Source organism: Tachypleus tridentatus, chromosome 1 (genome assembly GCF_004210375.1).
Source record: "Tachypleus tridentatus isolate NWPU-2018 chromosome 1, ASM421037v1, whole genome shotgun sequence".
NCBI classification, from domain to species: Eukaryota; Metazoa; Arthropoda; class Merostomata; order Xiphosura; family Limulidae; genus Tachypleus; species Tachypleus tridentatus.
The window spans coordinates 158724421-158742054 of record NC_134825.1 but is presented as its reverse complement, the minus strand read 5'-3'; the positions used below and the strand labels follow the sequence as shown (position 1 = coordinate 158742054).

Here is a 17634-nt window from a genome sequence, read left to right as displayed (position 1 = left end):
GGATGTAGTGATCTTGTGCGGGCGTGGTCACACGAGGTCTGCCAGATCGTGGATGGTCACGAGTTGATCCATGTTGTTGGTGACGATTCCATAGCCTTGTGATGGTGCTTGGGTGGACATTCACAGCTCTGGCAACATCTGATCGAGATTCGCCTGCTTCCAGCGACCAATGGCGTTGTTGCGTTGTGCTTCAGTCAGTCTTGGCGTAACTGTATTGCGTGTCGGTGGCTTAACACTGAGCTATGGAAATCGAAAACCTGTCACTTTTATAGGGATTTTGCACTTGCAGAACATGCAGATCTCTCAAACAAATTTACTGGACACGCATGCGTTTTGGCGAAAAATCCGATGTTTTCCTCCGTTTTCAAAGTGCACAACTTTATTGTCATTTTGGTCTTTCAATCAGTGTCTTAACACGTGTAACATCACATACTCTGAGCTTGTAACGTTATTACATATATTTCTCTTTAAAATAACAAAAATATCCCTTTTGCGTTTCTTGTTTTGAAGAATATATAAAGACAGGCACTAAACACATGTTAAAATCGAGAGTACTGGAATATGTCTCATATGAAAACCATACATACTAATCTCGTATATTAAATTTTGCCATCCAATAATAATTTACAAAAACATTTAAAACGACGTTGCTGTTTTCCTTTCTCTCTTATTTTTCTGAGTTTTATTTCCAAATTAACACTTCATTTTCTGTAGTGGTCAAGTTTAAAAATCGATTTAAAGCGTGTGTTATCAATAATATAATAATACAACAACACCAAAATCAAAATTCGAGAAAGACACGAACAATACATATATATACACACATATGTGGCATGCAGTCGCAGTTGTATAAGAAATGCCCCCAAAAACAGTAAACAGTGTACACACTAACCCAAGAACTGAATAACTAGGAAACAGGACGTGGAAACGAAATACGATTTTATCAAATGTTGGTGTAACGTAAAACGTTCAAGTGCCTGTTTGGTCTAGCATGACTGACCATGAATGGCGAAACTTTTTTTTACCCGCCCACAGTTGCAATCCGTAGGTAGGTTACCCGTCCCATCACAACCAAGCATTTTTCCCACTGCTTTAAAAGAACTCTAAACATAATCGACATAAAAGACGGTGATATAGATTCGTGCGCAGGCAGAATAAAACATCTCTGTGAGCTGTCCCCCAACCTCCCTCCCCACTTGCCGCATGACGCACAAGCAGATAAAGTCAAATAATAAATACAAGTGTATTTGGACTTCCATTAAGAACAGGGTAAATTGCCCTCCTATTTCAAGTTATTACAGCTTATATATCTAACTATATACTTTTGTTTTGTATACATTCTTTCTAACAGTTTTTTATCCTGAAGAAACTGGGTCACTTGAACTGCACTCTTCTTGAATATGTTTACTCTTTTTAAAAAAAAAAAAAAACGTCGTTTTGAAACAATTTTAAAGTTATTTCCAACGCTTCGATTGATCGAGAAGCAAGAAAAGTATAGTGCACAACCTATATTCCCATTGTTCGCTCTTTCTCTCTCTCTGTTTGGGTATTGTATGTTCGTATCCTGAAGAGTCAGCTTCTTTTTGACCTCTTCTTGCAGTATTTGATAGTGATAGTTAATTCAGTTTTGGGTCAGAGTAAACTGAATAATTCTCCGATCCTTTTCAGGGCAAATGTCCATGTGTTGTGGTACATATATGGTTGTTATTTTGCCCTATCAGCTGGATATCAAGTTTGTTGGTGGCACTTGTTTTTATTTATGTATATATATACAGACACACACACATACAACTGTTATTATATATTTACTATTTTTATTTATTTCTTTTATGTTTAAAATATATATTGACCGGGGAGAGATGTTTAGGACTAACTTCATCATGTATGAGGTAACTATCTAGTCCGCATAGTAATTTGTTTTTTATCCAATTTTTATCGAAGTACGTTACTGTACTATGTAGGAGTCCATCTGGTATGGTTGGTATGTTGGAATATTGATGTATGCATTGAGATGATGTTACTCTAGGAACTCTGTATGCTGTTGTGAGGAGTGTGTTTTGGATTGTTTGTAGTTTGGTTTTAATTATTTTGTCGCTTACAGTTGTCCATGCTGGATATATTCCCATTGTACAGTTTATTTGTTTGTTTTGAATTTCACGCAAAGCTACACAAAGGCTACCTGCGCTAGCCTTCCATAATTTAGCACTGTAAGACTAGAGGGAAAGTGAGCTAGTCATCACCGTTCACCGCCAACTCTTGGACTACTATTTTACCAACGAATAGTGGGATTCACCGTCATATTATAACGCACCCACACCTGAATGGGCGAGCATGTTTGGTGTGATGGGGATTCGGACTCACGATCCTCGGATTACGAGTCGAGCGCCCTAACTACCTGGCCATGCCGAGCCGATCCAGTCGTACAATCAAGTCAGCCTTGAGTTTACTGTCCATTCTCTGCCCACCCCTGTGTAATGCAATAAGACTGTACAATTACTGATAAAGTCAACACACAAACCAAAACAGTTTTAAATTTACTGACTGCGTTTGTCTACTTCAGAGAAATCGATAGATTGAACAAACTTATGATATTATTATACAAAAGGTGTTAAAAGCTGGACTGTTATAATCCTAGTGCAAATAAACCTAAAACATGGAAATATATAACTTAAATTCAAACATTTATTACTCTTAAATGATTTAGTTTTGTTTGGTTAAAACAACTCAGGGAATGAGTGTCCCCTTACTCAGAGGGCGTTGATTTAGTTTTGTTTGGTTAAAACAACTCAGGGAATGACTGTCCCCTTACTCAGAGGGCGTTCGTACCTTTCATCTGAGCGCCAACTACTCTTACTCTAAATATTACATTTATAGTTATATGCACATTACCAGGAAAAAACATGTATATTCTCACATTTAATAAACTTTAATGATTTCCGCTTTCGATTTTAAAACGTCTTCCCACACGTTTACTAGTATAGCTTCCTACTTTCTGTTGTTTTCCATTTGATTCTGGGCGCGCAAATTTGTTCACGATTGTTTCCTTAAAATCTGTTGTTTGTAAGACTTGAGTTCGAGATTTTATGAAATTTCAATACAAAGATGTCTAACGTTTTTTTTTTACTTAAATATGTATTGAGCATTGTGTTATAGTATAACATGTAATATGCTAACAAGACGTATATAGTATAACATGTAATATGCTAACAAGACGTATATAATATAACATGTAATATGCTAACAAGTCGTATGTACTAAGAATTGTCATTAAAGTTCCTACATTTTTCATCTTACTCGAACTTTCCAACAAAAGTTTAACGGTTGTTAAACATATCTAAAGGATGTTTTTCTAGAACGCTAGTGTAGTTAGTGCAGCATACAGACTTGTTAACTTCTACGGAGTTGTAGTGACCTTACACTGGTGTTCTAAGGTTAATCTAGTTAAACCAATAATATTGTACAAACTGTCCACTCCTGTGTCCAGCCATTACTTATCAGTTAGTTTGTACAAGTCTAACTTGTCAATAACTTCGAAATAAAAGCTACAAAACACTTTGTATCCACGTGAAAAGCTTAAAGGTTCCTAACATTCCAGTTAAACAACATATCAATAGTTGAGTTAATACATATTTAGTAATATATGTAAGTGTATAACTGTGGTACATAAGTATATATCAATAGTGCATGTAATATACATTAATGGTAAGTGTAAGTACATATTACTGGTAAAATTACAGTTGTTTGTCATTTGTTTGTATTTACACAAGTACTACAACATAACTTACTCCTTCACTTGTGACACATTTCAGTCTACGTTTAAGTGTCAAGATTTTATAGATTATCACAAGTAGTTAAGCATATGCCTGACCAATCAGAAGATTTAGTTAGCCAGTATTTGGCAAAACTTGTTGTGTGTGTATAGAAATCAATGTATCACAACTGTGTTTTGTTTCTGACTGGAAATGTTAAACTATCACCACTACCAGAACAACTGTAAGTCAAAGTCTAAACTTCACACAAGACTACAACATGAGTAAATAATTACTACAATCAATACAATATTACTGTTACATGAAGTAATATAAATATTTATAACAAACCAGAACCATTGGTAGTTGAAAGTCATTGCTGACGGTAGTTACAAGCTTTGCAACTCTAATGTGTGACTTTTTATTTTACGTACCTGTACAACTAGTTAATGTGAGGTACTTAAACTTTAGCTATGAAACATCAAGAGAATTTAATAATGTAACTTCTCTCCATTCTTCCAACTGTCTAAATATTAAGATAAAACAAAACAGAAAACTAGATGAACTCTCAAAAAATCTAACACACAGCAATATATGTTGATCAGCAAGAGCATGACCTCAGAGTTCTAAATACATCCAGCTATGTCCAGTCGGGAATAACATGCTTGACCTAGAAAACCAGTAAGCTATAGCTGGATGAGAAATGTTCGGTTTAGGATCGCCTAATCAGGTCCAGCTATGCCAAAGCAGATTTAAAATGTCAGGATTCAGGTCACTACCAAATGAATGTTATAGCGACGAGTTCAGAAGTGTTTGTTTGTTTGTTTTTGAATTTCGCAGAAAGCTACTCGAGGGCTATCTGTCTAGCCGTTCCCTAATTGAGCAGTGTAAGACTAGAGGGAAGGCAGCTAGTCATCACCACCTACCGCCAACTGTTGGGCTATTCTTTTACCAACGAATAGTGGGATTGAGGCGTCACATTATAACGCCCCCACGACTGAAAGGGCGAGCACGTTTGGTGCGACGGGGATGCGAACCCGCGACCCTCAGATTACGAGTCGCACGCCTTAACACGCTTGGCTATGCCGGGCCAGTTCAGAAGTGCCTGATTTCTGTATTACACAAAACAAACCAAATCTAGACAGATTAGAAATGGTTGGTTGGTTGGTTTATTGGCCAAAACAACTAAGCACCATATGACCGGTAAAAAAAAAAAAATTATAAAGTGTAAAAAACAAATAAAGCAAATTAAAATAATGCAATGTCAGAAGTTCGAATGAAATATTCAAACAGAATTAAATAGATCAATGACTCGTAAAAATTAAAAACACAGAAGATGGACAGTGTCACTTTCCCCATGGGCACTATAAACATCAGAGGGTAAACCTATAAAACAGACATGTCTATATGGTGCCGTCGCTCACAGACCAGAAATATCTGACATTACTACTCTCCTAAACAAATCCAGGCACAGGAAAGTGAGAAAAGCCTGGTTTAAGAATACGCAAATCTAGCTCAGCCAGTCAGGTGACGCACATTTGGATTTAGTTCTCTTCAACACAAGTCCAGGGGGGTAAGACGCATCTCGCCTTCAGCATTGTCCTACAAAAATACGTCTTGGTTCAGGAGAGTGAGGCACGTTTAACTTTATCATTCTCTTATATAAAAAAACAATTACGTCTTAAAATGTGAGGCAGATCTAACCGAAGCACTGCCCTACAGAAAGTACAGTTAGGTCCAAGAAAGTGAGATGTGTCTAGCTTTAGCGCTATCTAACACAAAATATGGGTACCTCTAGCCAGGTAGGATAGATCTACCCAGAAAGAAACGGGTTAAAAGTTCATACATAACTATGTTATTACTAGTTTAAATGAGTGACGTGTCTGTTAACAAAGTCTTGTTTAAAAGATATATGAAAGTTTAAGTGCCTATATATACATGTTTCAATGTGTTAACATTCAGTATTTAACGATATTTCTTGCTAATGAGCCAAACTATTTACAATACTTTTCAAACTTCTAGTAGCGATAGTAGATCATCAGAATGAAGAAAAATACGTAAACTATAACAAAATCAGCTTTAATAAATCTATTCCTACTAAAGTTTAAAATTTAAATATTCCAACACCTTAGGAAACTACGACATACGTTCTTTTTTTTTATTTATAATTATTATTTCAGGAATTTATCCCATCTAGGCATATGTGTTTTACTAGATCTGTGCTAACAGTTTCTATTTAACAGGAGCACGGTTAACCGTTACGGATGACAGGCAGAGCATTGAAAATAGCCGCGTTCCGTACACACACATCCCAAGTCGCAACGCAGGGAGGAATGTTTACCGCAGCGGGCACGTTTCCTCTTGTCTTTGTAACGAGTAATAACGTTAAGATTTTGAATTAACACTCGATAACTCACGTGAACCTGAAATATTTATTTGAAACACGAGGATAACGTACGATGCAAACGTCAGATTTCTTCAGAAGGGTTTGTTTCGTTGAAAGTTTCATTATATACGAGAAAGGTGTGACGGTGAATTTCGAGAACATAAAACCCCGAGTTTATATTTCTTTTTAAACTAAACTGACGAAAGGTATTGAACCTCACCTTTTATTAGTTCTATAAGTTGGGGTTGTGCCCTTTTCTTGTTATTCAATGTGGAAAAACTATTCAGGTGCGATTTCACATGTCGAAAGTTGGCGAAACAAAAAGGCTTAGTATTTGTAATAAATTATCACAATAGGTTCATTTTTTAACCATCCATCTTAATTTGTTCATTTCTCCTTTTCTGTAATAAATAGCAGTTATTTCAGGGATGTACACAAGTTCAGAAAATAAATTTGAAGAAAACTTAGTATATGTTTTACCCCTTGATAAATGTCCACGAATATTTCTTTTTACGATATACATCACAGTGAAGACCCATAATGGCTAGATGGGTTAACGCATTCGACTCGTAATCTGAGGGTCGCGGGTTCGAATCCCCGTCGCACCAAATATGCTCGCCCTTTCAGCCGTGGAGTACCTTATAATGTTACAGTCAATCCCACTATTCCTTAGTAAAAGAGTAGCCCAAGAGATGGCGGTGGGTGGTGATGACTAACTGCCTTCCCTCTAGTCTTACACTGCTAAATTAGGGACGGATAGCGCAGATAGCCCTTGTGTAGCTTTACGTGAAATTCAAAAACACAAAACAAACATCACAGTGAGAGCGCGGGCCATATATAAATTCATGGTTAGGTTTTCACTCAATATTATTATTTCAGAATAGATGAGAGGAAAGAAGATCCGAATAACACCAAACCTTACCTCTCGTTGTGAGTTGACTGTTAACCCTTTCTGGCTGACCTTTCACTTTTTGTTCTTCAGATTCATTACCATGGGTAAATGTTACTGAACTTGAATTTAAAACAGACATTATAATGTCTTGTAACTTTCACTATAAACCTTGAGTTTCTGGGTAATTCTACAATAAATCAAAAACTATCTTAAATACTTTGATAGTTAAATGAACTCGGTCATTCACCTCATATAATTAAGAAAGAATCTTGTTAAGAGACAGTAGGCACTTCGCTGGAAGACGAAAGACAAATGCACGTGGCTGAAGTTACCAGACTGACATGTCATCTGCTTCTGAACGCTGTTGGTAACGGTTTAAGCCTAAAACGCGGATTGACAAACAGGCGTCGGTCTTTATCACGAAGTCAAGTTCCATTGGTTGTGAACGACGAAGTCTCGAGACTCAATTTCAATACAAAATATTACATAAAGTAATTGCAAGGATAAGTTGGCGGGAAATGGCAGAAAGATGATACGCTGGAATAACGAAGACGATAATTAAGGCGCTAGTTTTACACTGTCTACAGATTTACCATTGCTAAAGAAATTTACACCCAAGGAATAAATCATAACACCTCGAAAAACAAAAAAATAAACAGATCCAACGATCGTTCTCGCTGTACGACATGATAAATATGAAAACAATCGACATGCGTGCCTTGTACTACACACAGGGTGTTCGGAAAGTGACTGTACACTTATATATTTATTAAAACATGTTTCAATATAGAATACAGGAGGTAAATATGAATGACAATTATAAACAATGTTGAAAGTGACCCCTGTTGGCATCAATACAGGCCTGGATCATTCTTATTTTGTTTCTAAACACCGCTATCAGTTGCTGGCTTGAAATAGACTGAATAGACATATGATTACAAAACTGCACAGTGATTTTCCGAACACCCTGTATTAAACTTAAGAACTTCCTCAGGTTCTCCAAAGTGCTCTGTTTTAAAAGTAATTAAAACCCAAATTAAGAGTAACAAATATTTTTCGTTTTCCCTTTTGAATTTCACCTACTATGCTGTGTTGTAGCCTACAAAGTGCATAACAAACATTCAGCATGCTTATGTTAGTGTATAACATTTTTGAAGTCAAATATTTAAACGCACGATCATAAATATTACCACAAACTATTAAAGTAATATCAGAGAAGTTTTCATTGTTTTTTCTCTCACATGGAATGACGTCATCAGTTAAATAATAAAAGGAAGAAACACAAGGAAAATTCAAATTATTGTACACAAGTCCATGTTTAATAAATTATATAAAGTATCACATAAAAATGTTTAGATTTTTCTGTATGTGAAGCTGTAAACTGCCATATGTAAACATGCGACTAACAACGTACCTGAAATTAAAAACCTTCTAACAACAACAGTCTCTTTCCCTGCATTGCTTTAATCGGTACTCGACTTCATGTAATTAATTAAACTGCCCATACATAACTGTAAAAACGGCTCGTTTAGGTCGAGAAAATTTTTTACGTGGAGGAGCGAACAACGTTTCTACCTTCTTCGGTCATCGTCAGGTTAACAAAGGTTTGTGAAGGTCAATACGTTGTTCGCTCCCCAACGTAAAAAATTCTCAACCCAAATGAGCCGTTGTTACATGTAATTTATTTTTCTACAAGTGAGTTTTCTCGACATCACTTAAACAGCCCATATGTTTTCAATATACAATTTACAAGCTTTAAAACAAACGAGCAAAAAAATTTCACTGACGTTTATTAGTAAGACACAGAAATTACACGACCCAGTTTCAGCAACTTTGAATGCTTGCGTTGTGCTAAAAATAAGGCTTCTAAATTTAACAGGTTTTCAAACTCCTATAGTCATTCACAATTACATGAGCAATACAGGTGGCTTAGCAGAGTACAGTACACTAACAAACTAATGGTGTTAAAATGTTTCATGGAAATACACTATTAATATTAAATAATTTATTCCATAACTTGTGGTTTTCTTTATATCACACAATATTCTACAAACAAAGTGTCAATGTCAGTTACTACCAACTTCTAGAAACAAAGAAATTCAACAGTGGAGGTACAGCTATAGTAGGGCTATAGACCAATCATGCTACAGTAGGACACCCTATGGTATAAAAGGTTGTGCAGAATATTTTGTAAAATTTCCCTATTTGAGAAAACATACTCTCTGGGTCACAACCAAAATTTATAGAGTTCATTATTTATGTTACACTCGATACAAGAGTTTATGAGAATTTGCACTTGGTTTAATACTGTTATGCTAAATCACTGGTAGGCACTAAAGCAGCTGCCTTCAGTTTGGCATTCTGTTTTAATAATAATTTCTAAAGACCAAAGTGATGGTTCAGTAGCTACAGACAAAAACTTGTTTTAAAATGCATCACTGACAAAATAAGTCATTAGTTGCATGTACCTTACATGTACCCTAATCTCTTCCCATAAATATATCTGAAATGTTTAAAATAGCCACATCAATTTTAAGAAATAACAGCCCTCATAAGCATTCATTCATTTCTTTATTAAGAACTGTATAAAAACTTTAATACAACTATTAGACTGCAAAAACACTTAAAAATATCTCTGCTAACTTTACTTAAGTCTGATATGTTATTGTGAACTAGTATGTTTAAAATCAAATACTGTTTTGTTTACTAAATTTTTTCTGTATGCACTTAGTATTCAATTTGTTTTGGACTCGCAAAACTTGTTTTCAAATATCCATCAAATCTGGAACAAATGCACTACAACTAATTTTCAACTCTGCTAAATTCTCACATCTTTATCAAACAGTGCATTTTTTTGTGTGAATCTTTAGAAAATGAAAACCTAACTGCAGTAACATGTGATTTCTTCATAAAATAATACTTTTGATAAATGGAAATTTTAATTTGATCTATTCATATATTGCCTTTATCTCCAAAGTAACTTGATTATCCCTGACCTGAATGTTAAAAAAAAATTCAACAGTTTCTTTTAGCACAGCAAATCGACAATAACCTGTGTCAAATTTAATGACTACATATGCTCTGAGTTTGACTTAAAAGTTGTTTCAAACAAAGGTAAAAGAAACCATTGTTTTGTTCCATGACTTTACGTTTCAATTATCTAAAACAATGATCAGAGACAAGCACTTAAAGCTCTACCAACTTTCTAGTTTATTATCAATGAAAATTAAATAGCAAAACAGTATAGAAAATAAAACATTTGTAAACCATGTTTGGTATTAAAGCTCAAGAGAATTGAACTTATAACACTTCTGCAGTCTTTCGTAGCACACAATTATGCAAAAAAAATACTATGGACATCTACAAAATTATGAAAAAATATACCAAGCAGTTACACATAACATTGTTTCACTGAAAAAAATAAATAAGTAAGACAGTTTTTTGTTCCCTTCAAAGTTCAAAGCTTGTTATATTGGCTTTTCAAATCTATGTGTACTCATTCCAAACATAAGCTAGTGTATAATTAGTTGTACACTAAAATGTGCTATACAATAAATTGTAGCATGTATAGCAGAGATATGTTCCACTAAGGAATTAATTCACATCCAGAAATATAGTCCTCATATAACAAGAGTTGGAGTCTATTACATCATGTATATAAAAGGTAACTAGATCTACATCTATTGTGCCACCTACATCAGGTTTATGGTTACTTTAAAGAACAACTTTCAAAGATGAACTCAAGAAGCCAGTCAGTCAAACATACTTGTGCAATAATTAATTCTAAGAAAAATACAGTGAACCCCTCTTATGTCTGTGGGCAGAAAATTACACATTTATAACTAGTGCTTTTAAAATTGTTTAATTATCTGTGGTTTGATCTTTCCACTGGATAACTTCTGTATCGCTTCTATCATAACTCAGCTTAAGTTATTGTCTACTGATTAAAGGAACCATGTAAACTGGGTTAAACATTTCTTATAATGCAGTTATCCTTTCAAGAAACTGGCAACCACAACTGAACCACAAACTTCTGCTGCAACAGACAGATACTGTGGCAAGACTTTTATAGAAGTTACATCTTATGATGCTAAGCAAGCACAAGTTTCCCATAATATTCTTCTAGTGATGCTTCCATTACAGCAGAAAGCAGAGAATATAGAAATGGAATTATTTACAAGCATAATATTTCACACAAAAAAAACTTAATTTAGTTGTGCTGGGTTTCATTAACAAGTTTTGGATAGGTTGAAATAAAGACTGGAATCATGCAGAAAAATAATTCAACACATTCTTACAAAAACAAATATTTTGATGTAATGGAGAAATTACCCATACCACAAATGTTATATTGTAAGTAATCTATGAGGAGGTTTGTATTGGAACATTAGTTACCTCAGTATTACAGATGTCTTGAGGAGGTTTGTATTGGAATATTAGTTACCTCAGTATTACAGATGTCTTGAGGAGGTTTGTATTGGAATATTAGTTACCTCAGTATTACAGATGCCTTGAGGAGGTTTGTATTGGAATATTAGTTACCTCAGTATTACAGATGTCTTGAGGAGGTTTGTATTGGAATATTAGTTACCTCAGTATTACAGATGTCTTGAGGAGGTTTGTATTGGAATATTAGTTACCTCAGTATTACAGATGTCTTGAGGAGGTTTGTATTGGAATATTAGTTACCTCAGTATTACAGATGTCTTGAGGAGGTTTGTATTGGAATATTAGTTACCTCAGTATTACAGATGTCTTGAGGAGGTTTGTATTGGAATATTAGTTACCTCAGTATTACAAGATGTCTGCTATGACCTTGGGCACTAACTCCAAGTCAAAATTACATCACCAAACTTCTCAACTTTAGTAAGAAAATCAAGTGAAACATTGTGGTATTAGTACTTCAAGAATAGAGGGATATTATTGACAAATGACTAGATCTTTTACACATGCATTATATTCCTTCATTTAAAAAAAAACCTGTTTAAATTTGCAATGTTTTCCTTTATTTTCTACTTTTCCTGGGTAAGCCATTGGGTTAAAGTGGGGCATTTATGGTAATTTATCTTTAACTGTTCCCAACTTTAGGCTTCTTTCTTAACATAACACAGTGAGCTGTTTTAAAATTTTGGACTAATAAACTAATAACCTTAATCTGAACAAATAAAAACCCTAAAGTTATATTGACAGTGATGAAATAAAATTATAGTAACACATTATATAGATGTACACTGCCTTTATCCATTTTTCTAAATTCTAGGTTTCATACTTGTCGCTTATTCTCCAGAATTATAAAGATATTACAGAATATTATCATGGGAAGGGAAAAAACCAACAACATATAAACAAGCCATTACTATCAAAAATCAAGTTTACAACTCATCATAATAACAAAAGATAAATGTTTTGTCACCCTCTTTGCTTAGGGAAAATATAAAAATATCAGTAGTAAAAAACATGTTGCTCCTACCTGTCCAAGAACAAGTGTCGTGAAGGAGACTTAGTACTTAACCTATTTCTAGTTCTTTTGAGATAGATTTTGTTTAGAAACACACCATCTTTAACAGATAAAGCTTGGTGCTACAAGTAATATAATAAACACTAATTATGTACAACTGCTACCATCTAATGCAAATGAAGGTCCCAGGTATGAAAATATATGTTTTTATATAAATTTCTAAAAAAATATAACATTTTCATTACATCAAACTGACTTTTAAATTTCAGGTGACTTTGTATCATAAGATATAAATGGCTTAACTTAAACACAGCAGTTACATACAGTACAGTAAAAAAAAAATCTTTCAAATACTAACTACCTGACAGACCAAAAATATGAATACTGATGAGCTACAACATTAACGATAATGATGACAATGTCAAAAACATATAAATTATCGTATTAGAAGCTTATCAACATTCACAGTCATGAAATCATGGACCTCTGGGTATTTGGTGTTTCCAAGATTGTTCCCAGTATATTGTAGCAAACACATGAACAATGATTTACACTAAACAATAATTATGACCCATGTTTCTTCCAGTGCAAAAGTTTTATTGAGAGTTTTCATCAAGACTGAAGACAGATCAGTTTCAAAATGTACTTTTATTCATTTCCAAAGTTAAGTGAGAGGTATGTCACCAAACTAGAGCATGCAAACAATACAATATATGACAATTACTACATTACATGCAATTAAAAGTAAATTAGCAGCCTGATTTGCATTGCCTTTTACACTGAGTGGCTTTAGTATTAAAAATATTGCTGCACAGTTAATCATGTTGTCCTAAGTGCTTTGAATATTTAATAACGAAACAAGTGAACAAGTGCAATAGATTCTTTCTAAATACAATTTATCCTTTAATATAATATACTTTTTCTGTCATATACCAGTACATATTCACACTGCTTTAATTACGTGACATACTGGCTCACCAAGGGTCAAAGGAACCAGCCATCATGTGTACTGAAAAAAGAGCCAAACTACTGCAAAACATCAAATAAATATTTCATTTTTACCAAGTTAAATCAATACTGAATACCCTATTTCAGTCAAAGAGCTTATAACTTAAGTAATTTATACTTCTGGCTGTATTTTTCAAGATTCTGACTAAAGCTTCAATTACATAAAATAACCCAAATTGATCAGATATTTTAATGTCACAAAAATAATTAACTAATCAAAATTAGTTCTTCCAGTTGTTTAAACTATCCAAGTAATCAAAACATTGCCAATCTGAATTTAAGTTGCCTGACTAGAAAACTGGTATTTTCCTTTCAAAGCTTACATTAATAAAGTAGTGGTAGACCACGTCCTTTTTAAGATTACGTTTACTTGTGGTGACTCATCAATTTTTTTTTTTTTTACAAGTCATTAGATATATGCAATAAAAGGACAGCTTGTGAAACCTAAAACTGAAGTGATGTAATCAAGCAACCTTTCACATTTGTGATCCCATATAATCCTCAAACTTATTATTAGAATGTTATAAATCTAAAATTACTGCCGCCTACTGATTATTTTAAACACATTTTTCTAAACTATTTATGTATCAATTAAATTGATTCTGGATCCATGTTTTTGTCACTTAGAAGTTACAGCATTCCTAATAACAAATAAGTTACAAAAAGAAATCTAAACACAATCATCATTAATACTGCAATTAATTACACTAATTACTAACTATATCTCCTAAATCCTATGCATTTGCACTGAAAATTTTCACTTTAAAGTTTGCAACTTCTCTTAGAGTGTTATACGAGGCAAAAACATAAAATGATTTAAAATGATGTAATACTAATAGGTGAACTCCAGCTTCCACCCATAATGAATGACACAAAAAGATGTCAGTAATCTGAGAATTAATTATTATACATATACTTCTTCCAAAGTGTGACAGTTCAACAAACAGTTTATAAATATCAGATTTGGAGTTACTAAATTTTATTAGCAAGTTTACAAACTTACCACAGTTATATTCTTTATCATACATTTACCATTGTACAGTATTAAACATATAATTAGTTAATACAAGTTATAATATAGTTACAAGACTGTAGGAAGCGGTAAAACCAATCAGACCATGCCACAATCACTTTTTCATGAGATGTAGATAATATAACTACAACTTATATATTAAAACTTTAATTCAGTACATTACGTTGTGTGTATATGGCGTTTGTACCGTATTTAAAATGGCTCCACACTCAATCTCACGGCATCAAATTTTCAAAACTTTTCTCGGGTGTATGCCCCCAGATCTCCCTAAACATCGCACGTTTCGTACATCGGTAATGTGCTTTCTACCCATCGTGTGTCACATTGTTTTGTTGCGAAAATAGCTTGACTAATCTAAAATTATTTCCTACAGCAAGTTATACATTTACTATTAATATAACTTAAATTATTTTAATTTTTTTTTTATATTTTTAATTTCAACTTTTACTTGCGACAACAAGTTGAATAACCAACATACACTGTGACTGACTATCTGTCAAACTGGGAAAGCAACTTTATCCTTTACATGTTTTCCTTTCACAATGTAATAAAAGTAAGTAAATGTCATTATGATACTAAAACAAACTTATAAACTACTAAAAATTAATATGTTATTGCAAGAACGAAATAAACAAGTTGCCTTATATAATTACACTACTTACCAAAACCTTCCATTTTGAATTATGAAATTATACCGCCACCTAGGGAAAGTAAGCAGAATATTTACATTTGTGCCCTCTATACGCTTGAAGGATAAAGAAGGAAAATTCAACAATTAAGCAGAGCATAAGGGACCGTTTATAATTTACATTATTAAAAGTAAGAGAACATTGTTCAGTAAAGTAGGTAAGTAAAACAAGTAAAAATATGGTTATAAAAATTAATAAAATTATCTTTATCTTTTCGCTCTCAATGTCTTACTTTAACTGATGTGGCTAGCAAGTCATTGATTTCATCTTATCTAACTTAACATAGGTGTTATACTTCAATATTTTCTTTGTTCGGTAAAAGACGAAGATTGGGTGAATCATGGAGTTATAGTACAATGACAAGTTTTAATGATGACAACTGCAAGCAGTCCCTAAGAGTTTACTCCAACAAAAGTGATTATAGAACAAAAAGACTAATGTAACCAGTTATTAAAATATACAATATCAATTGTTTACATACTATCGCTTGAAAAAAAAAACACGTGAACTTTAATAAAAAAACATAAAGAAATCATGAAATGTTAAACTATTATATTAACTTATTATGTTTACCTGATTTGTTTTAAAATTATTTTGGTATCACGATACATACTAGTATTGTTCCAAAGTGTCAATTTAAATTGTTCCAGTAATATTCACATTATTTCTTTGAGAATTTCTTTTTCTCACCAGTTGGTTTGTTTAATTTCGCACAGAACTACACGAGGATTATCTGCGCAAGCCGTCCCTAATTTTGCAGTGTAAGACTAGAAACAAAGGAGCTAGTCGTCACCATCCGCCGCCAACTCTTGGGCTACTCTTTTACTAACGAATAGTAGGATTGAGCATGTTTAATGCTACGGGGATTCGAACCCGCGACCTCAGATTACGAGTCGAACGCCTTAACCCACCTCGCCATGCGGGGCTGCATCACCAGAAGTTATGCACAAAGACACATAATGGACTGTTTGTGCAATGCCCAGCGCGGGTATCAAAACACTGTTTTAAGTGTCCTAAGTCCTCAGACTTATCGTCAATACAATGTTTTACAATTTATACTAGCTTTTAAAGAACACAATCAATATATCTTTACTAAAATTATTCTTCATTTTTAAACGAATAAAAGTCCTTTTCGTGACAGTTGATAGTGTTTATTGCTATTTTTATAGCTTGAAGAGAAATACTTAAAAAGTGCACACAGATAGCTTTGAGTATATCATAACACATGACTACCAACAGCAGCCAATACATTGTGTAGTTTTGGTAGTCATTTTCAACAATTTCAGTAATACATTGATACGTCTGCGGACTCGTAACGCTAGAGTCCGGATTTCGATACCTGTGATGGGCAGAGAGAGTCCATACAGTCCGTTGTGTTGTTTTGTGCTTAAATGCAAACAAAAGATTTGAAACAGTTAATGGTGCATTTAAAAACAGATCAATTCGTTGTCTTTTTATCAATGATATTGCTCAAAAAAATAAAACTATTAACGCAATGGATCTTCTTTGTTTGTTTGTTTTTTTCTGACCAACATGAGTTTACTCAACTTTCGGATACAGGCAGTGTTAAAATAACAAGCAAATTATGACATGTATTGAGGCTTGGACCATTGCTTTGTGTACTTGGATATAATAAGCAAACCTAGCGTCGAAATATAACAGCCAGGCGACATATGCCATCAATATTTCTCGAAAAACGACTGAATGGATTTGGCATACATTTTTACTATGATAGTTAGTTTTTGGAGGGTAAAGGTCACAGCAAGGTTACAAAATATATTCCTTTCTGTTACCGTTGGAACCAATTTTTCACACTATTTTTGCTCCATAAGTCAATCGAAAGTGTTTTAATTTTGACGAAACTTGGTGGGCATATGTAGAATATTATTTCTAATCGTTCTGCTAAAATTGGTTCTCATTGGTTCATAACCATGAACATACAGAAACATTTTCTTTTTTCTTCTTTTTCTAAGGACCGAATATGATCAACACTGCGTGGTGGAAGTATTACACTCTATGGAATCCTTCTCTAGTTGTAAAATAAATACGAATTAGTGTTCACTGTACAATAAGATAGCCTTAATTGATATCCACCTGAATCTTTAAGAATGTGATATTCGGACCATATGAACCAATGGTCAGGCTACGTTACTATTATTAATGTAAAATCAATTTTAAATCATGTGTGCCATCAAACTTTTAACACCTGGAGATAAAGCACATGCCCTTCACTGGCACAGCTGTATGTCTGCGGATCACACCGTTAGAATTTGGGTTTCGATACGCGCGATGGATAGAGCACAGATAACCCATTGTGTAGCTTTGTGCTTAATTACAAACAAAGCACATTTCATTCAGAAGTGATATCGGAAGTTAGCGAAAATATATTCATGAGTTAAACGACAAGTACTTCACGTTT

The 17634-nt window shown here is 33.7% G+C and overlaps 1 protein-coding gene across 5 annotated transcripts in view; it reads right to left on the bottom strand.

Moving 5' to 3' along the window:
* LOC143228823 (echinoderm microtubule-associated protein-like 2) overlaps positions 1-15216 on the bottom strand; it is a 58531-nt gene extending 43315 nt beyond the window's left edge. The window contains exon 1 of one of the 5 annotated variants that reach the window (XM_076460214.1): positions 15189-15216. In XM_076460214.1, coding sequence (XP_076316329.1) covers positions 15189-15201 — 13 coding nt within the window. In that variant the 5' untranslated portion in view covers positions 15202-15216. Of the gene's footprint in view, positions 1-7057; positions 7548-11422; positions 12950-15188 lie in introns of those variants that run through there. The other 4 variants (XM_076460230.1, XM_076460235.1, XM_076460199.1 and 1 more) reach the window with 4 other exon arrangements.
* Positions 15217-17634: the final 2418 nt, after the last annotated feature.